Raw genomic sequence first — 15,116 nt, 5'->3', positions numbered from 1 at the left:
TTCCTCCCTGGATGCTACCAGCCTGAGATTGCCACGGCCCAGCCAGGAGCTGTGCTCCGCAGGGTCCTGCTGGCTCCAGCAGCTCTATTCCTCTCCAGCTCCCAGACACAACATCTCATTGTGGCCACATGCAGGGACTTGGGCGCAGCCTGAACACCCTGACCTTGTCCTGCGGTACAGCCTCAGACACAAACTGAGTGGCTGGGGGGGTTCTGTAACTTTATCTGCCTCTGGCTTTGTCAGCAGCAGCTGTAATGCCTGCAATGTATCGACCTACCCCAGTTCTCCCCCTGCTCTGGGCTGTGGTGTGTGGGCTACCATCACCTGTCCCATGACAGCACCCTGCTGTCACCTGCCATGCAGGTGCAGACACCCTTGCACAGCCCAAGCACCATAAGGTGCTTGTGGCACTCAGGGGGCTCCACAAGCTACACATACAGGAACATGAGTACATGTGTGCAGGGAACACCAAGCTGGGAACCCACCTATGACCCAGCAGCAGGAGCCCTGTGTACCCATTGGCTTCAATGTGCTGGGGAGGGGGCGCTCAGACACGGACAGACAAACCCAGCCCAAAGCCCAGCAGGCACAGCTGGCACAGCACTGCAAGGCAGAATGGCCCATATTCCAGGCTCACTCATGCCAGCAGCTGCCAGCTTCCCACAGCCTCACGCCACCGTGGGAAGCGGGGGCTCAGTCCTACTAAGTGCCCCCCACCCCTGCCGCAGCCCGGCTGCCGACAGCGAAGCGCTGCAGGGCCGACACGTCAGCAGCCACCGTGCTGGGGAAAGGGGACGTGGGGCAAAGACAGATCATAGTCAAGGCTGGCTTCTTGCCACAGCCTCCAGTGCTGGCGGCCACAGAACCAAGCCAGGCTTAAAGAAATTTCCCTGTTTGCCCAGGTCTTTACTTTTGCTTCACCTGAATGGGACAGTACGTGTTTTGTGTGCAGTCCCCAAGCTTCCCCTTAGCTGCTGTGGCCAATTGTTTCTCTGAGCGCTGTCGAAGCTCCCTCCTTGCCCCCTGGCACAGGACTCATCAGGTGGGAACACACTGTGACAGCCCTCAACATTAACTTCTCATCAGATGACCAAACACAGAGTGGGAGCTCCAGTTGTCATCTGGGTGCAAAGGCCAGAAGCACATGGGGCGGCTCTTGCTCATTCCTGGTGGAGGCTGGGGAGAACCTTCAGGTGCTGTAGGATTATAAAGCCACCAATGCCTCAGTTGCTCAGGCAAACCACCAGCTTCAGGGCAAGAAGGGAGCCCCCCACACCCCATCTGGTGCAGGGACACACTAAAGCAGGGGAGCCCTGGAAAAAGCCCCCAGCTCTGCCGGTGGCAGGAACAGGGCCATGTGGAGTGCACTGCAGGGAGACCCTTCCCCAGCACCACAGCAGGGACTGAGCAGGACTGGCTGCCAGGTGCAGCCAGCTGGCATTGCAAGGGGCAGGGCCCACCTGCCCCGGGGCCTGGGGGCAGCCACCCCTGCCTGCAGCCCTGCTGGATCATGGTCACCCGACTGGATCTGCCCAGCCTCGGCATCTCTGTGGGCTGGGGAAAGTGCTCCAGGAGGGAACCGGCCTCAGGACCTCTGCAGCCACTGCTGGGACCCTGCATCTCAGTGGAGCTGGGCCCAGACTGGGATGGTACTGCTGCCAATTTGGTCTACTCTCCCCAACACAAGCTCCATGAAACCCTTCCAGAGGGACATCTCCCAGCCCAGATCAAGGATACCTTCCCTGCACTCCCTTATGGATTGTGCTCCAGTGCTGACCCAACTGGAAAACACATGTGCATTGGGCTTTTCTCACTGCCAGGGCTGGCCTTGTTCCACACAGCCTCCGCTGCACAGGCACGAGGGCAGCTGCTCCAGTACTGACAGGGCAGGCACCCAGCAGTGCAGGGTTAAGCACAGCTCTGCCCTCCTGCTTCCCAAATTCCCCTGCCAGCAAGCAGACTTCATGGAAGATGAAAATCATCCTTAAAACCTCTTCCTTTCTTCAGCAGAAGGTAGCAGGCAGAGGGTGGCAGGTGTGGCTGCGGTGGCTTGTGCTGCAGTTTTACCCAACTTAGAAGTGGTTTTCTTCCGTAGCAGGATGTGAGACATCCTGCGTCAGCCGATCGCTCTGGCACCGTGAAACCTCGAGCCCCGTGGAAACTGAGACAAGCTGACACGTGCAGCCCTCGGCTGCTTATGGAAAACCCCGCACAGCTAGCTCTAAGTGGCCATGGCCCTGACCTTTCCCCACACACACATCACTGCACCGATGCCACCAGGAATCCCAGCACCACTCTGCGGCACGGCTAAGGGTCCTGCTGCACCGGCAGCAGCCCTAACCCCAGCGCTGGAGTCCCCGGGGGCTGCGGGGGGAAACACGGCTGGGCCAGGGCCACTGGTCCTTGCTGCCCAGGAGGTGGGCGCCCAGGCGGCAGCGCTGGGGCTCGGCGGGGCTCTCTGGCAGAGGGAAGAGCAGGAGGACTGGGGCCAGGGCTGGCTCCCCCGGAGGACCCGGAGCGACTGGGGGCTCCCCCCGCCGCCCTGCCCCCGGGCCGGGCCAGGCCGGGCGGAGCCGCAGGCCCGGGGGCAGAAGCTCCGTCCCCGTCAGGACGCACCACCGCCACGCGGGGCACGCCAGTGACGCCGCAAAAAGCGTCACCTCCGGCTCCCGGCGCGGCCCCGGTTCCGGCGACAGCGGCCGCGGTTCCGGTTCCGGTGTCGCCAGCGCCGCAGCTCGGTGTGGGCTCGGTCCTGCTGCCGCCACCATGGCCGTCCCCAGCGCGCTCATGAAGCAGCCGCCGATCCAGTCCACGGCGGGCGCCGTGCCCGTCCGCAACGAGAAGGGTGAGCGGGGGGCCGGAGGGCGCGGGGAGTGCCGGGGGGGCGCGGGGCCGGGACCCTCGGTGACGGCCCGGCTCTCGCAGGCGAGCTGTCCATGGAGAAGGTGAAGGTGAAGCGGTACGTGTCGGGCAAGCGGCCCGACTATGCGCCCATGGAGTCGTCGGAGGAGGAAGACGAGGAGTTCCAGTTCATCAAGAAGGCGAAGGAGCAGGAGGTGGAGCCCGAGGAGCAGGAGGAAGAGCTGGCTAACGACCCCCGGCTTCGGCGCCTCCAGAACCGCATCGCGGAGGACGTGGAGGAGCGGTGAGTGGTGGGTCGGGCGGGGGCTGGGGAGCCTGGACCTCTCTGCGGCACTGCAGGGAAGAACTGCACCAGGCAGGAGCTGGGAACGTTGTCCAAGCAGTGCAGGAGAACCTGTGACTCTTCTCACATCCGTGCTGTGCTCTCCCTGGAGCTCCTTTCCAACCAGGAGCCAGCCAGGCAAAGCCCACATCCAGGTGCACTTGGGGGGGAGTGGCAAAAGCAGGCTCCAACACACAAACTGGTGCAGTGTGCTGAGGCTCGAGGCAGTGGGGAGGGATAGTGTCATGTGAAGTGTGCTCTGGGCAGGGAGCACCAGGTGCTGCTTGCCTCCTGTGGAGCTGCTGCTGGTTTTGTTTCCAGTAACAGGAAGGCTTCCCATTAAGAATTCCATTCCTACTTGAAGCATGGACAGTGAGGAGCTGCCTGTGCCCAGCCACTGCAGCTTCCTTGGGGAGCACGTGTCAGTTCTGTCCACACCTGGCAGTGCCAGTGCTTACCTCGCCAGGATCGATTCCTGAACAGCCTTCCTGTAGTCTCTTTACATTGTGAGTGCCATGGGTTAACTGGGGCCTGTTGCAGGCTTGCGAGACACCGCAAAATCGTGGAGCCTGAAGTGGTTGGAGAAAGTGATTCGGAGGTGGAGGGGGAAGCGTGGCGGCTGGAGCGGGAGGACACCAGTGAAGAGGAAGAGGAGGAGATCGATGATGAGGTGCGCTTGCAGAGCTGGAGGATGGGCCTAGGGAAACTGGAACGGCACGGGCTGGAACTGCCCTTTGCACAGATATGTGGATTTTCTGGTGGAGCTTGACAAGTGTTACACCTGGCCACGGCTTACCTAGTGGGTGACCATCCTCTTGCATGGGACTGGATACTCAGGCCCTGCGTCCGCAGGGACAGGGACAGGTGTATCTTCTCAAAGCCAGCAGTCCAAACATCAGCATGTTTGACAGAGGAGAGAGGGAGGCGGTAGCAAGGCTGGTTTCTGACCGCTCCGTGCTGTTCACCTTTAGGAGATCGAGCGTCGGCGGGGGATGATGCGTCAGCGAGCGCAGGAGAGGAAAACAGAGGAGATGGAAGTGATGGAGTTGGAAGATGAGGGTCGGTCTGGAGAAGAATCTGAGTCAGAGTCCGAGTACGAGGAGTACACGGATAGCGAGGATGAAATGGAGCCGCGTCTCAAACCTGTCTTCATCCGCAAGTAGGTGGCATGGTTGCATGGGCCGGCCCTGGCAGGAACTCAGGAGTCACAAGCTCGGGACTGAGCAGACTCCGCTGCTGTGGTCCCTTCCTCACCGTGGGGCAGCCATTTGCCTCCCCCAGGTGGGACGGTCACAGCCTGGCAGGGCATAGCTGAGGAGCGAGGGGCGATCCCTGTATCCACAGCCTCTCATCAGCTGCACTGGGTCACGGCAGGATCACACGGTGGAGTGTGAGTGGAGCCCTCGGTTGAGGGCCTTACAGTGGCAAAGGGATGTAGTAGCCCCCAGAAAGGGGAAAGGCCCAGGGCTTGGCCTATGCTTGCAGAGGGCAAAGGCTGAAAGTGGCTGCGGTTGTGGGAGGGGTTGGAGTCAGTGGGGGGCCAGGCAGCTGTGCTGGCTGAAGGCTGTTGTGGTCTTGGCTCTCAGGAAGGACAGGATCACAGTTCAGGAGCGAGAAGCAGAAGCCCTGAAGCAGAAGGAGCTGGAGCAGGAAGCAAAGAGGATGGCGGAGGAGAGGCGCAAGTACACGCTCAAGGTGCAGAGGGTTGGGCTAGGGGTCGTGGGGGGGCAGTCACTACAGCAAGTTTATCTTGGACCTTGCTGCAGATTGTAGAAGAGGAAGCAAAGAAGGAGCTGGAGGAGAACAAGCGCTCGCTGGCAGCACTGGATGCTCTTGATACAGATGATGAGAATGATGAGGAAGAGTACGAGGCCTGGAAGGTCCGTGAACTGAAGCGCATCAAACGGGACCGTGAGGAACGAGAAGCGTATGTATTGTCTGTGTAGATATGAGGCTGAGAGCCCACAGGCTCCTCTAAAGAAAAGGCACCTCTTCGTCAGGCTGCCCTTTGGCAGCAGGGTCCCAGCTGGACCAAGTCCCCAGAGCCCTTCCTGCCTGCCCTCAGGGCAGCTTTGCTTCCTGACAGTAAATACGTAACCCCTCAGGTGGCAGCTGGTGATAGCTGCTGTCCTGGGAGCTGCCCTGGGGACGTGGGGGTCTCAGGGTCTTCTCTCTCACCCAGCATGGAGAAGGAAAAGGCAGAGATCGAGCGCATGCGGAACCTGACGGAAGAGGAGCGGCGAGCTGAGCTCCGGGCCAACGGTAAAGTCATCACCAACAAGGCAGTGAAGGGCAAATACAAGTTCCTGCAGAAGTACTACCACCGCGGCGCGTTCTTCATGGTGAGTGTGCCAAGGGCTGGGCATGGCCACAGGGGCTGTGCCAGACCCCAGGGCCACCTTTTTGCTCCGGGCAGCCTTCCCTATCCTGCAGTGCTCTGGCCCTGAGGTTACCCTGGGACAAGAGCCACCCCGTAGAGGTGTCATGGGGCTGAAGCTGACTTAGCATGACCTCACTGGACCACATCAGGTTGAGGGTTCCCAGCTGAGATGAATCCAAAGCTGCAGAGCTGTCCCCAGGCTGCTGTTTGAGCCACAGACCCAGCCAGAAACAAGTTAACTCCATGTGGGCTATGGCCTGCATGTTAGAGAAGTGGCCTTGGGGACAACTCTCACATCCCCCTATCCAGCAGTAGTTAAGAGGGCTACAAGTACCGTGGCAGCCCTGGCAGAGCAGCGATACAAGCTGTGGGCGACTCCCCCACTTCTGCTGGAACCTTTGAGGCTGAGCAGGCATGTTCTTTTTCTGCAGGATGAGGACGAGGAGGTGTATAAGAGGGACTTCAGTGCCCCAACCCTCGAGGATCACTTCAACAAAACTATCCTGCCCAAAGTCATGCAGGTGGGTGCACTGGCAGAGGGTGCCCAGCCCATGTGCCAGGCCAACGGGTGGGGTTCTGGGCCGGCGGGGAGCAGCAGATCCTGTGGCCCCCCTGAGCAACTGCTCACAAGCTCTTCTGCTCCCCAGGTCAAGAACTTTGGGCGCTCAGGGCGGACCAAGTACACGCACTTGGTGGACCAGGACACCACCTCCTTTGACTCTGCCTGGGGCCAGGAGAGCGCACAGAACACCAAGTTCTTTAAGCAGAAGGCAGCAGGCGTGCGGGATGTCTTTGAGAGACCCTCAGCCAAGAAGCGAAAAACCACCTAAGGGCACGGGCAGGAGGGTCTGGCGTGACTGATGCTGGCAGGAGGGCACTGCCCTGCCAGCTGCCGGAGCCTGGGCAAGGACAGAAAGGATGCGTGCTGGCACTCCTGCGGTGACAAGCTCTTCCTCTGCCTGTGCTGTGCCTGCCCTGATGTGGTGTCCCACTGCCAGTACTGCACAGACCAGGTGGGCTCCTTGCCTATGCGCTGTAGAGGACAATGGTCTGCGATGCTGGCCAGGTCCATGGACAGACCATGTCCCACCAGCTGCCAGTCTGTAGCCTCAGCAGCACCTGGCAGGCTGTGCAGGAGTGCAGCAGCACCCCTGGATCCAACACACCCACTTGTGGAGGAATTAGAGGACTTTTGTACCCATCTGTTCCACAACACCTTCCTTCTGCTTGTACTATCCCTGGTGTCAGTCTGGGCCCTGTTTTGGGGTGGGCAGTGGTGACCCTGTCTCCTCACCCTGTTCCTGCAAGGTTTGGCTTTTCTACCTGTGGAAGGTAGGGGTTTTGATTAAAGATTTGATTTTTCTTACACAGTCTGGCCCTATTGTTCTTACAGACATGGCCACCGTCTTCTGTGCCTTCCTACAAGCCAGAGTGGGCACCAGCCTGGGCAGGGCATGCACAAGTGGCTGTCGCTGCTGCCTCGGGCCTGTGCAGCCTGTGGAGGGTGAGGTTAAAAGGGGGAGTGCAGCAAATGTCGGTGCTCAGGCAGGTCACCTTGTCCTGCTCCAGTCACAGGTGTGCCCAGCCAGTACTGCCAAAGTGATACCACACACATCTTCCTGCAGCCAGGGCCCCACCTGTGGGTCTCGTGAGCCCTGTGGGACCTGCTGGGCAGGTCCTGGCACTGCGCAGACCACAGAGACAGGCCAGTCCCACCAGTGCTTTTATTGGTGCAGTGAGAGCCATGCCCGTGGCCCAGCTCAGTTGGTGAGTGTGATCAGGGCCTCCACCACGTTGCCCATGTGCTCGCGCAGACTGCGCTCGGCTGCGGCCCGGGAGATCTCCATCTCCGTCATCTGCAGGGAAACCACAGCCCGGTACAGTAGCTGGCAGGGCCCACGGGCTGGGCAGGGGGTGGTGGACAGCAGCCACCCGGGGGAACACCTGCCCGGCCTCAGGGTTCCCGTGCACCAGCCTCCTCCGGGTTTGGGACACGCCATGGCCCGCCCGGCGTCCCGCCTCTACTCACAATCAGCTCCAGGTCCTCCTTCTTGATGGTCACTTTTGCCAGTTCTTTCTCCCTACGACAAGAGACGGACAAACCTCCGATGATCGACAGCCCTCCCCGGTCACTGCCCCGGCGCAGCAGTGCGGGGTGTGTGCTGAGAGGGGGCCGGGGACGGGCCGGGATGGTCAGACCGGGAAGTCGCGGGCCGGTGTCCGGGCGGGCACTGCCCCCGAGCGAGCGCGGGCTGTTACCTCTCTTGCTTTGCTTTCTGCTCCCGGGATCTCCGGTCTCCGATCACCGACATGGCCTGTCAGAAGGAGCGCAGTCACCGCGATGCGCGGCACCGGGCGGGTCAGCGCCGCACCGCGGCACGGGCACCGGGACCGGCACTGGGACAAACGCGCAGGCTCGGCGCTCAGGGCCCGGCTCGGCACCGCCTCAGGCAGCGCTCAGCCCCCACCCCGGCCCGGTCCCGGTCCCGGTCCCGTCCCGCCGCACCGTCTCCAGGTTGGAGCTCTGGATTTCCTTCTCCTCCGCGTAGTCCGTGACGCGCTCCAAGTCCGCCGCGCCGCTGTCGTGCTTCCGCGGCTTCTCGGCCGCGCGCCCGCCCGCCCCATCGCTGCCGCCGCCGGATCCGTTCGGCTCCGTCTCCAGCTCCAGCTCCACGTCCCCCTCCGCCGCCATCCCGCTGCTGCCGGGACCCGCTTCCGGTCACGTGCGGCGCCGGCGCCGCCAGCGAGCGGCGCGCGCCCAAACGCGGTGGGGCGGGACCCCCCCCCGGCCCGGCCCGGCCCGGCCCCGGGGCCGCCGAGCGGCGAGGGCCGGTTCCTCTCGGTGCTCCCCGGGCGGTCCGGGCTGTTTGGTCCCTCCCGGTGCTCCGGGGCCGGCGGCCCCGGCGCTACCGAGACGCAGAGCTGGGCCGGGCGGGCGCAGCCCCACTGCCGCCCTCTGGTGCCCGCCGGCGCTAAACCGGGATTACTGGGTCAGCGATCCCGATTTGGCTCCCGCCGCTGGCACACGCAGCGAGGCCCTGGCCGGGTCTCGGGCGCTGCCAGAGGCGGGAGGCGGCTGGGCCGTGGCCGTGCGCCCCCGAGCTCGGGGTACGCTGGGCCGGCGGAGGCCGCCCCGGCTGCCGCTCCCTTACCGCACGGGTGTTACTCACCTACCCGACGGGGACACCGCGTCCCTCGGGCCGGGCTGCGTGCGCAAAGCCGGAACGGCTGCGGAGCAGCTGAAGGAAGGTGACGACAGCCCCAGCTCAGGGCTCCCTGCACTGCCTGGCTCGTCCCCAAGCTCCTGCCGACATCGGGGGTTCCCGCTCCCCGCTGGACGTGCCTCATGCCATCCCCCTCTCCCGCGTGGTACCCGTGTCCCTTGGGTGCCTCTGTGCCTGGGGGTGCTACAGACCCCCAGTACCGCACACCCCACAGCTCCTCCGCACAGCCCCGAGGCATTGCTCTGGGATCAGGTTGACTTTATCCACAGACCCCACGTGCCCCCCATGCCCGCCTGCGCCCAGGCCGGCTTCCACGGCCTCATGCTGCCCAGTGAGGGGCTGTGGTGCGGGCAGGGCTGCCCATGGCTGGGGATCACTGGGTACTGCCCACGGAGCGTCCCAGGGGTGGCTGCCGCGAGGGAGCAGCGAGCAGATGGCAGGGCGGGCCAAGCCGACAATCCCCTAATCCCATCAGCACCGCGGGGGCTGAGCAGAGCCGAGCCGGGCCATGGCGGGCACACGGGCACACGGCTACCTCCTGCACCCGCTGCTCTCCCAGGTGGGACTCGGGGGCCTGGCGGGGCTGGGAGTGGGGGTGGGAGCAGGGCTGGGCGAGGAGAAGGTGCCAGGCCAGGCTGGGGGACAGTGCTGGCCCTGCGGGATCCTCGCTGACCATGCCCCCCCCATCCTCAGCTGTGCTGCGGTTGTCATGGGCTCCGCATGTCCACGAACACGCGGATCCTCTACACGCTCCTGCATGTCCTGGCCTCTGCCGTGTGCTGCCTCATGCTGTCCCGCACTGTGGCCCAAGCCATCACAGAGAAGGTGACAGCAGGAGCTGGGACATCCAGGGTGCTGGGAGTGCTGGGGGCCCCCTGGGGTGATGAGGGTCTCAAGGGTACCATGAGTGCTGGGGATACGGGGGTGCCAGGCTCCCTGGGGCTCCCAGAGCCATCCAGGAGAGCACTGGGGGTGCCAGAATTGCCAGGGAGTCAGGAGTACTGGGTTACTGGGGATAGTAACAGGGCTGCTGGGAATGACAAGGGTGCTGGAGGTGTCAAGGGGGAAGGGGTGCAAGGGCTACCAAAGGTGCAGGGTATTGGGGGTCCCAGGGTTACTGGGGTGGCATTGGGAATGCTGGGGATATCAGAAGTCTGGGTTCACTGGACACCATGGGTCCTGGAGGGTGCTGGGTGGAAACACCAGCAGCCCTGTCCCGTCACCTACCGTGCCTACAGGTGCCCTTCTCGGTGGTGCTGTGCCAACACCTGCCTGGGGGCACAGACTGTGAGCGGTTGGTGGGCTCCTTGGCCGTGTACCGGGTCTGCTTCGGCACCTCCTGCTTCCACCTGGCACAGGCTGCCCTGCTGCTCAACGTGCGCTCGAGCTCTGACTGCCGTGCGCAGCTCCACAACGGGTATGGGCGGGCTGCGGGGCTGGAACAGGGTGTCCCACGATGGGGCTGCCAGGGGCTCTGTCCCACTGATGTTCACTGCCCTGCAGGTTCTGGCTCCTGAAGCTGCTGGCACTGGTGGGCCTCTGGGCTGCCAGCTTCTTCATCCCTGAGGACAACTTCATCCAAGGTGTGTTCCCCACCCTACCCAAGCTGGCAGCCTGGGCACCCCTCACAGCCCCCACCTGCCCTTAGCTATCCCCACCTCTGCCCTCTCCTCCCAGCCTGGCACTACACGGGTGTCTGTGGGGGCTTCGCCTTCATCCTCATCCAGCTGGTGCTGATCACGGCCTTTGCACACACCTGGAACAAGAACTGGTGAGTGCCGGGGTGCCGGGTGGGCGCCCACCTCCTGCCACCTCTCACACACTGTCCCACAGGCTGACAGGCGCCGCGCAGGACAAACGCTGGTACCTGGCCGTGCTGCTGGCCACGGCTGCCTTCTACACCCTTGCCTCCGCCGCCTTCTCCTTCCTCTACAAGTTCTACACCCACCCGGCTGCCTGCCACCTCAACAAGGCGCTGCTCACCATCAATGGCAGCCTCTGTGGCATCATGTCCTTCATCTCCATCACGCCCTGTGTGCGACTCAGTGGGTATCTCACGGCACAGTGGGGGTTGCCGCACTGGACGACCAGCTGTGTCCTGGGTTAGGGGTGGCCGTGCCCCCCAGCTCAGGGCCAGCACTCGAGCTCTGGAGGAGAACCCAGCTCCCCAGGGCTCCTGACAGCCCTTCCTGTACCTTGGTGCAGGGCATTGGGCAGGGGGGTGGCAGCAGGGGGGGCTACCTAGGGCCCAAGCAGAGCTCATCCACCAGCTTACGGCACACCAAGAATTTCAGTGACACCCTTGTCCCCGCCCTTGCAGAGCAGCCGCGGTCAGGGCTGTTGCAGTCCTCGATCATCAGCTGCTACGTGATGTACCTCACCTTCTCCGCGCTGTCCAGCCGTCCCCCAGAGAGAGGTGGGTGCCCCTGCCTGCCACCAGCAGCCCCTGCCATGGGGGGGGCCCCCGCCTGTCTCACCTCTGCCTCCTCGCAGTGCTCTACAAGGGTCAGAACCTCACCGTCTGCTTCCCGGGGGTCCGGCAGGACGAGCTGCAGACAGAGGACACCACTGTGGCCATGCTGGGCGCTGCCATCATGTATGCCTGCGTGCTCTTTGCATGGTATGTTTGCCCACAGGGAGCAGGGCCCCTGCAGCACTGGCCCAACCGACACCACACAAGGACCTCATTCCCATGGCCAGCAGAGCTGGGAATGTCCCGAGGAGTGGCAGGGCCAGAGCAGATGGGGTATTGGTGGGTGGGCAGGGGCAGCACAGGGACCCCAGACACAGCACAGCAGGGCTCCTGCAGCCATGGGGGACCCGTGGGATGGGCTGAGGGCTTGGCACAAAGCAGTGTGTGCCCACGTTATGATTCCTGCCTCTCTCCTGGGCACAGCAATGAAGCCTCCTACCTTGCCGAGGTTTTTGGGCCCCTCTGGATGGTCAAAGTCTACAGCTTCGAGTTTGAAGTGAGTACAGATACAGCTGTGCCCCATGCCCTTCTGCCACGGGCACCCCAGACCCACCACCCCAAGCCCTTATTGCAGCCCCAGCATGGGGCAGGTCTGTCCAGCCAAGCACAGGCGCTGCCCACAGCACACCCTCCTGCCCCAGTGCCAGGGAGGGCTCAGCCCAGCCACTGTGGCCGTGGGGCTGGGCAGCTACCACTCTGCTGTTCCTGCAGAAACCCTCCTGTTGCTTCTGCTGCCCTGAGAAGATGGAGGAGGAACTGAGAGGTGGGTGCACAGTGGGTGCAGGAAAGCAGGCAGAGCCTGTGTCCCAGCCTGGGGGTGCCAGTGAGGGGAGCCTGCAGGAGCTGCCGTGCCCCCACGCTCTCCCAGGATCCGAACAGACATGTGAGCAAGTGGAGGAGAGAGCCAGGGGACAGTTCATTGTCCAGGATGAGCAAGACCGGGTGGTCTACAGCTACTCAGCCTTCCACTTCGTCTTCTTCCTTGCCTCGCTCTACGTCATGATGACCCTCACCAACTGGTTCAGGTAGGGACCCACACTGCTGCCCAGCCTTCCCTGCTCTTGCTCCAGCCCTCAGTGCCAGGCCACGATGCTGTCACCAAGCTGGTGCCTGCTGGGGACGCGCAGGGCTCTGTGCCCACAGACCTGCACTGCTCCGGCCAATGACCAACAGCAGCCGTGCAGTGAGGTCTGCAGGGCTGGAGGGTCCACGGCAGGTGGGACATGCCCAGGGACACACGACTGCTGGGACACAGGGTGGCCTGGTGTCTGCAGCTGGCACAGGAACCCCATGTCAGCATCCCTCAAGCACCCAACACCTGCCCTTTCCCACCAGCTATGAAAACGCAGTGCTGGAGACCACCTTCACGCATGGCAGCTGGTCAACCTTCTGGGTGAAGGTGTCCTCGTGCTGGGCCTGTGTCCTGCTCTACCTGTGGCTGCTGCTGAGCCCCTTCTGCCTCCACAGCTCATCAGAGCACCAGCGCAGCAGCACGGGGCCACGCATCGTGCGGCGACGACGTGCCCCACAGCGCATCAATGTCGCCACATAGTCCCTGCCAGGATGAACTGTACCTGGGGCTGGTCCCTGCTGTGTGCCCTAGCCCTGCTTGGTCCTCCTGGCCTCCCCTGATCCCCCATCCCAGGAGACGGAGGCATCTGAGAGTCTGAGGGGGTCCTAGAAGGTGGATGCTTCCAGGGACACCAGCCCTGTGCTGAGCCAGGACCACCCAAGGGGCTGGAGCAAGCCAGAGGCAGGTACTCAGCCCCCAGTCTAAATGCCCTCGCACCCACAGGGTGCACCGGGGGAGCAGGGCTCTGCCTGGCCACCCCTGCTGTGATGTGCTCATTGTAAATACCTCCTTCAATACATTTTATACAAAACTCTGAGCTGAGCCTGTGCCATCACCCCATGCAGGCTGCAGCCACAGAGGGGGAAGAACGGGGTGCCTGCAACACCCCACCACAAGAGGTGGCACCATGGAGAGGGAATGGCAGGGCTGTCCCAGGACACCCCAAGCCAGAAGCACTGCTGCAGGTGCTCACAGAGACCAGTGCATGTGAGGGGCTCTGCCAGACCCCTGTGCTGCAGGCAGGGCCCAGTGTCCACTGGGGAAGTGCTGCCTTGCTTAGTCATGCCATGAGCATGGGCTGCTGGGCAGCCTACCTGGAGCCACCAGCACATCCCTCCAGGCCCTTTGCTGGTACACGCCGAGTGTCCTTGGGGCCGGCTTGATGGAGGCAGAGGGGGCCTACACAGCCCATGGGCAGCACCTGGCCATGGTGAGCAGAAGCTCCTTGGGCCCCCGGGGGCAGCTGAGCCCACACCGACCCCTGCTGCCGCCCCCAGGCCCACGGCTGCCTCTTCTGCGACACTAGCACCAACGACGGTACCGTCGTGGTGGAGGCGGTGCTGCACCTCGCCCGGCGAGGAGCACCCGGCTGCCGCGGGACCCGGCCCCGTGCTGCAGGGCCAGGCTGACGCTGCTGTTCTGACCCTGCGGGCAGGTAAAGAGGACGATGAACAACGGCCTCAGCGCTAAGCTGGACCTCGGCTTTGCCCCGCGGGCGGCTCCGCACTGCTGCCGGACGGAGAGCGGGGCACGGGCTCGGCCCACGCCGGCCGTGCCGCAGCGCGGTTCTACCTCGGTGCGCAGGCCCGGCCGCCATCTCTCCACCGCCGCCCTCCGACTGACATCGAGCCCCGGCTGCGTCCTGGCCTGCTCCGGCGCCATCCCGTCCGGCTTCGCTCCTCGAGCCTCCCCGCTCTCCCACCCGCCCCGGGGCGTTCGCCCCTTAACTCCGTTCCCCGCGTTGACCCCCGGTGATGCCCCAGGGACCGCCCAGGCCCAGCCCCACCTTTGTTCCTCACCGTGAAGATGCCGCCGCTCTGAGTCCTCCTCTCCGCGGCCTCGATCATTCCCGCGGTGGTGCCCGCTCCCCCCTCACCCCCCGCACGGCGGACGGACAAGCAGACACGGCGTGCAGGGCTCCACAGCTACTTTAATAGGGGACAGCACCGCGCGGCGCGGCGGGGGGGCCCGGCGGGGCCCGGCCCAGGGCGGTGCGGGGCATCCTGCCGGCGGGGCCGGCCCCGAGGCAGCGGCCTGGCGCGGCCGCCCGCTACTTGTTGCCCTCCTTCTTCTCGTCAGCCTTCTTCTGCTTCTGCTGCATGATCTCCGAGTCCCTGCGGGGAGCGCGGCGGGGCTGGCGGCGGAGCCGGCACCGCCACAGGGCGGGAGCGGGGAGCGGGGCGGGGGAGGCCGGCGGGGCCGGCCCGGCGCTCACCTCTGCTTGCGGGCGGCGGCCGAGAGCCCGTCGTCCCGCCGCTTGCCCTTGCCCGAGTCGCTCTGCTTCTTCAGGTTCTTCTGCCGTGCCAGTTCGCGCTGGTTCCCACCTGCCACGGCGCGGCCGCCTCAGCACGGCCCGTCCCGGCTCCGCGGGGCGGCCGCTCCGCACCCTGCGCCCACGGGCTCCGCCGCCCTCCCGCCCCGGCCCAGCCGCTGCCCGCAGGCCGGGTCCCGGCACGCGGCCGGGGCACGGCACGGCACCCCCAGGTCGGCTCTCCGCACTCGCGGGTCCCAGCCCGGGTTCCCCCACACTCACGGGTCATGGCGCCGCTCCTTCCCACCTCCGCTCCGCCGCCACGTCCCGCACTGACCCCCCCCGCGCCCCGCCCCGCGCCAGACTTTAAAGAACGCCATAGCCAATCACAGTGCCGGTCCCACCCTCGCTGCACTCCCACTGGTGCGTCTCTCCGGCCAGGCCCCGCCTGATTGGCCGCGGGCTGCGGCCGCCGTTCTGCCGGCGGGGGCGAAAAAGCTGGGGATGGGGCGCACGCGCCACAGCCACTCCT

The 15,116-nt window shown here is 64.4% G+C and overlaps 4 protein-coding genes across 5 annotated transcripts; 2 read left to right on the top strand and 2 right to left on the bottom strand.

The window, feature by feature from the left end:
- Nucleotides 1-2,704: 2,704 nt before the first annotated feature.
- On the top strand, nt 2,705-6,930 carry MFAP1 (microfibril associated protein 1). The gene is made up of 9 exons (XM_027897169.1): nt 2,705-2,845; nt 2,926-3,145; nt 3,725-3,854; nt 4,156-4,343; nt 4,771-4,879; nt 4,951-5,111; nt 5,367-5,526; nt 5,996-6,085; nt 6,212-6,930. The coding sequence occupies exons 1-9, from the start codon at nt 2,767-2,769 to the stop codon at nt 6,392-6,394; spliced, it is 1,320 nt and encodes a 439-aa protein (XP_027752970.1). The 5' UTR covers nt 2,705-2,766; the 3' UTR covers nt 6,395-6,930.
- Nucleotides 6,931-7,274: 344 nt separating this feature from the next.
- On the bottom strand, nt 7,275-8,295 carry HYPK (huntingtin interacting protein K). The gene is made up of 4 exons (XM_027897171.1): nt 8,071-8,295; nt 7,824-7,879; nt 7,594-7,645; nt 7,275-7,420 (listed from the first exon to the last, which is right to left on the bottom strand). The coding sequence occupies exons 1-4, from the start codon at nt 8,254-8,256 to the stop codon at nt 7,325-7,327; spliced, it is 390 nt and encodes a 129-aa protein (XP_027752972.1). The 5' UTR covers nt 8,257-8,295; the 3' UTR covers nt 7,275-7,324.
- Nucleotides 8,296-8,754: 459 nt separating this feature from the next.
- On the top strand, nt 8,755-13,069 carry SERINC4 (serine incorporator 4). Of its 2 annotated transcripts, XM_027897167.1 has the most exons (12): nt 8,755-9,347; nt 9,482-9,613; nt 10,027-10,205; nt 10,292-10,371; nt 10,466-10,559; nt 10,622-10,833; nt 11,109-11,204; nt 11,282-11,408; nt 11,685-11,757; nt 11,973-12,024; nt 12,130-12,286; nt 12,597-13,069. In XM_027897167.1, the coding sequence occupies exons 1-12, from the start codon at nt 9,297-9,299 to the stop codon at nt 12,811-12,813; spliced, it is 1,470 nt and encodes a 489-aa protein (XP_027752968.1). In that variant the 5' UTR covers nt 8,755-9,296; the 3' UTR covers nt 12,814-13,069. The 2 variants fall into 2 exon arrangements, with proteins under 2 accessions (XP_027752968.1, XP_027752967.1); XM_027897166.1 differs by having other exon boundaries at nt 11,973-12,286.
- A 1,237-nt stretch (nt 13,070-14,306) lies between these two features.
- On the bottom strand, nt 14,307-14,960 carry SERF2 (small EDRK-rich factor 2). The gene is made up of 3 exons (XM_027897168.1): nt 14,867-14,960; nt 14,549-14,657; nt 14,307-14,447 (listed from the first exon to the last, which is right to left on the bottom strand). The coding sequence occupies exons 1-3, from the start codon at nt 14,871-14,873 to the stop codon at nt 14,384-14,386; spliced, it is 180 nt and encodes a 59-aa protein (XP_027752969.1). The 5' UTR covers nt 14,874-14,960; the 3' UTR covers nt 14,307-14,383.
- Nucleotides 14,961-15,116: the final 156 nt, after the last annotated feature.

Source organism: Empidonax traillii, unplaced genomic scaffold, assembly GCF_003031625.1.
Source record: "Empidonax traillii isolate 1590-97213 ecotype Southwest subspecies unplaced genomic scaffold, ASM303162v1 scaffold532:size433792, whole genome shotgun sequence".
Classification (NCBI taxonomy): Eukaryota; Metazoa; Chordata; class Aves; order Passeriformes; family Tyrannidae; genus Empidonax; species Empidonax traillii.
This window is presented reverse-complemented; position numbering and strand designations above follow the sequence as displayed.

Coding starts and splice junctions, on each gene's coding strand:
- MFAP1 (XM_027897169.1), top strand. CDS start 2,767: ATGGCCGTCCCCAGCGCGCTCATGAAGCAGCCGCCGATCCAGTCCACG. Junction 5,112..5,366: donor GACCGTGAGGAACGAGAAGC/GTATGTATTGTC, acceptor TCTCTCACCCAG/CATGGAGAAGGAAAAGGCAG. Junction 6,086..6,211: donor TCCTGCCCAAAGTCATGCAG/GTGGGTGCACTG, acceptor TCTGCTCCCCAG/GTCAAGAACTTTGGGCGCTC.
- HYPK (XM_027897171.1), bottom strand. CDS start 8,256: ATGGCGGCGGAGGGGGACGTGGAGCTGGAGCTGGAGACGGAGCCGAAC. Junction 7,880..8,070: donor AGAGCTCCAACCTGGAGACG/GTGCGGCGGGAC, acceptor TCCTTCTGACAG/GCCATGTCGGTGATCGGAGA. Junction 7,421..7,593: donor AGGAGGACCTGGAGCTGATT/GTGAGTAGAGGC, acceptor GTTTCCCTGCAG/ATGACGGAGATGGAGATCTC.
- SERINC4 (XM_027897166.1), top strand. CDS start 9,297: ATGGCGGGCACACGGGCACACGGCTACCTCCTGCACCCGCTGCTCTCC. Junction 9,614..10,026: donor CCCAAGCCATCACAGAGAAG/GTGACAGCAGGA, acceptor CCGTGCCTACAG/GTGCCCTTCTCGGTGGTGCT. Junction 10,560..10,621: donor CACACCTGGAACAAGAACTG/GTGAGTGCCGGG, acceptor ACTGTCCCACAG/GCTGACAGGCGCCGCGCAGG.
- SERF2 (XM_027897168.1), bottom strand. Junction 14,448..14,548: donor GCCGCCGCCCGCAAGCAGAG/GTGAGCGCCGGG, acceptor CGCTCCCCGCAG/GGACTCGGAGATCATGCAGC.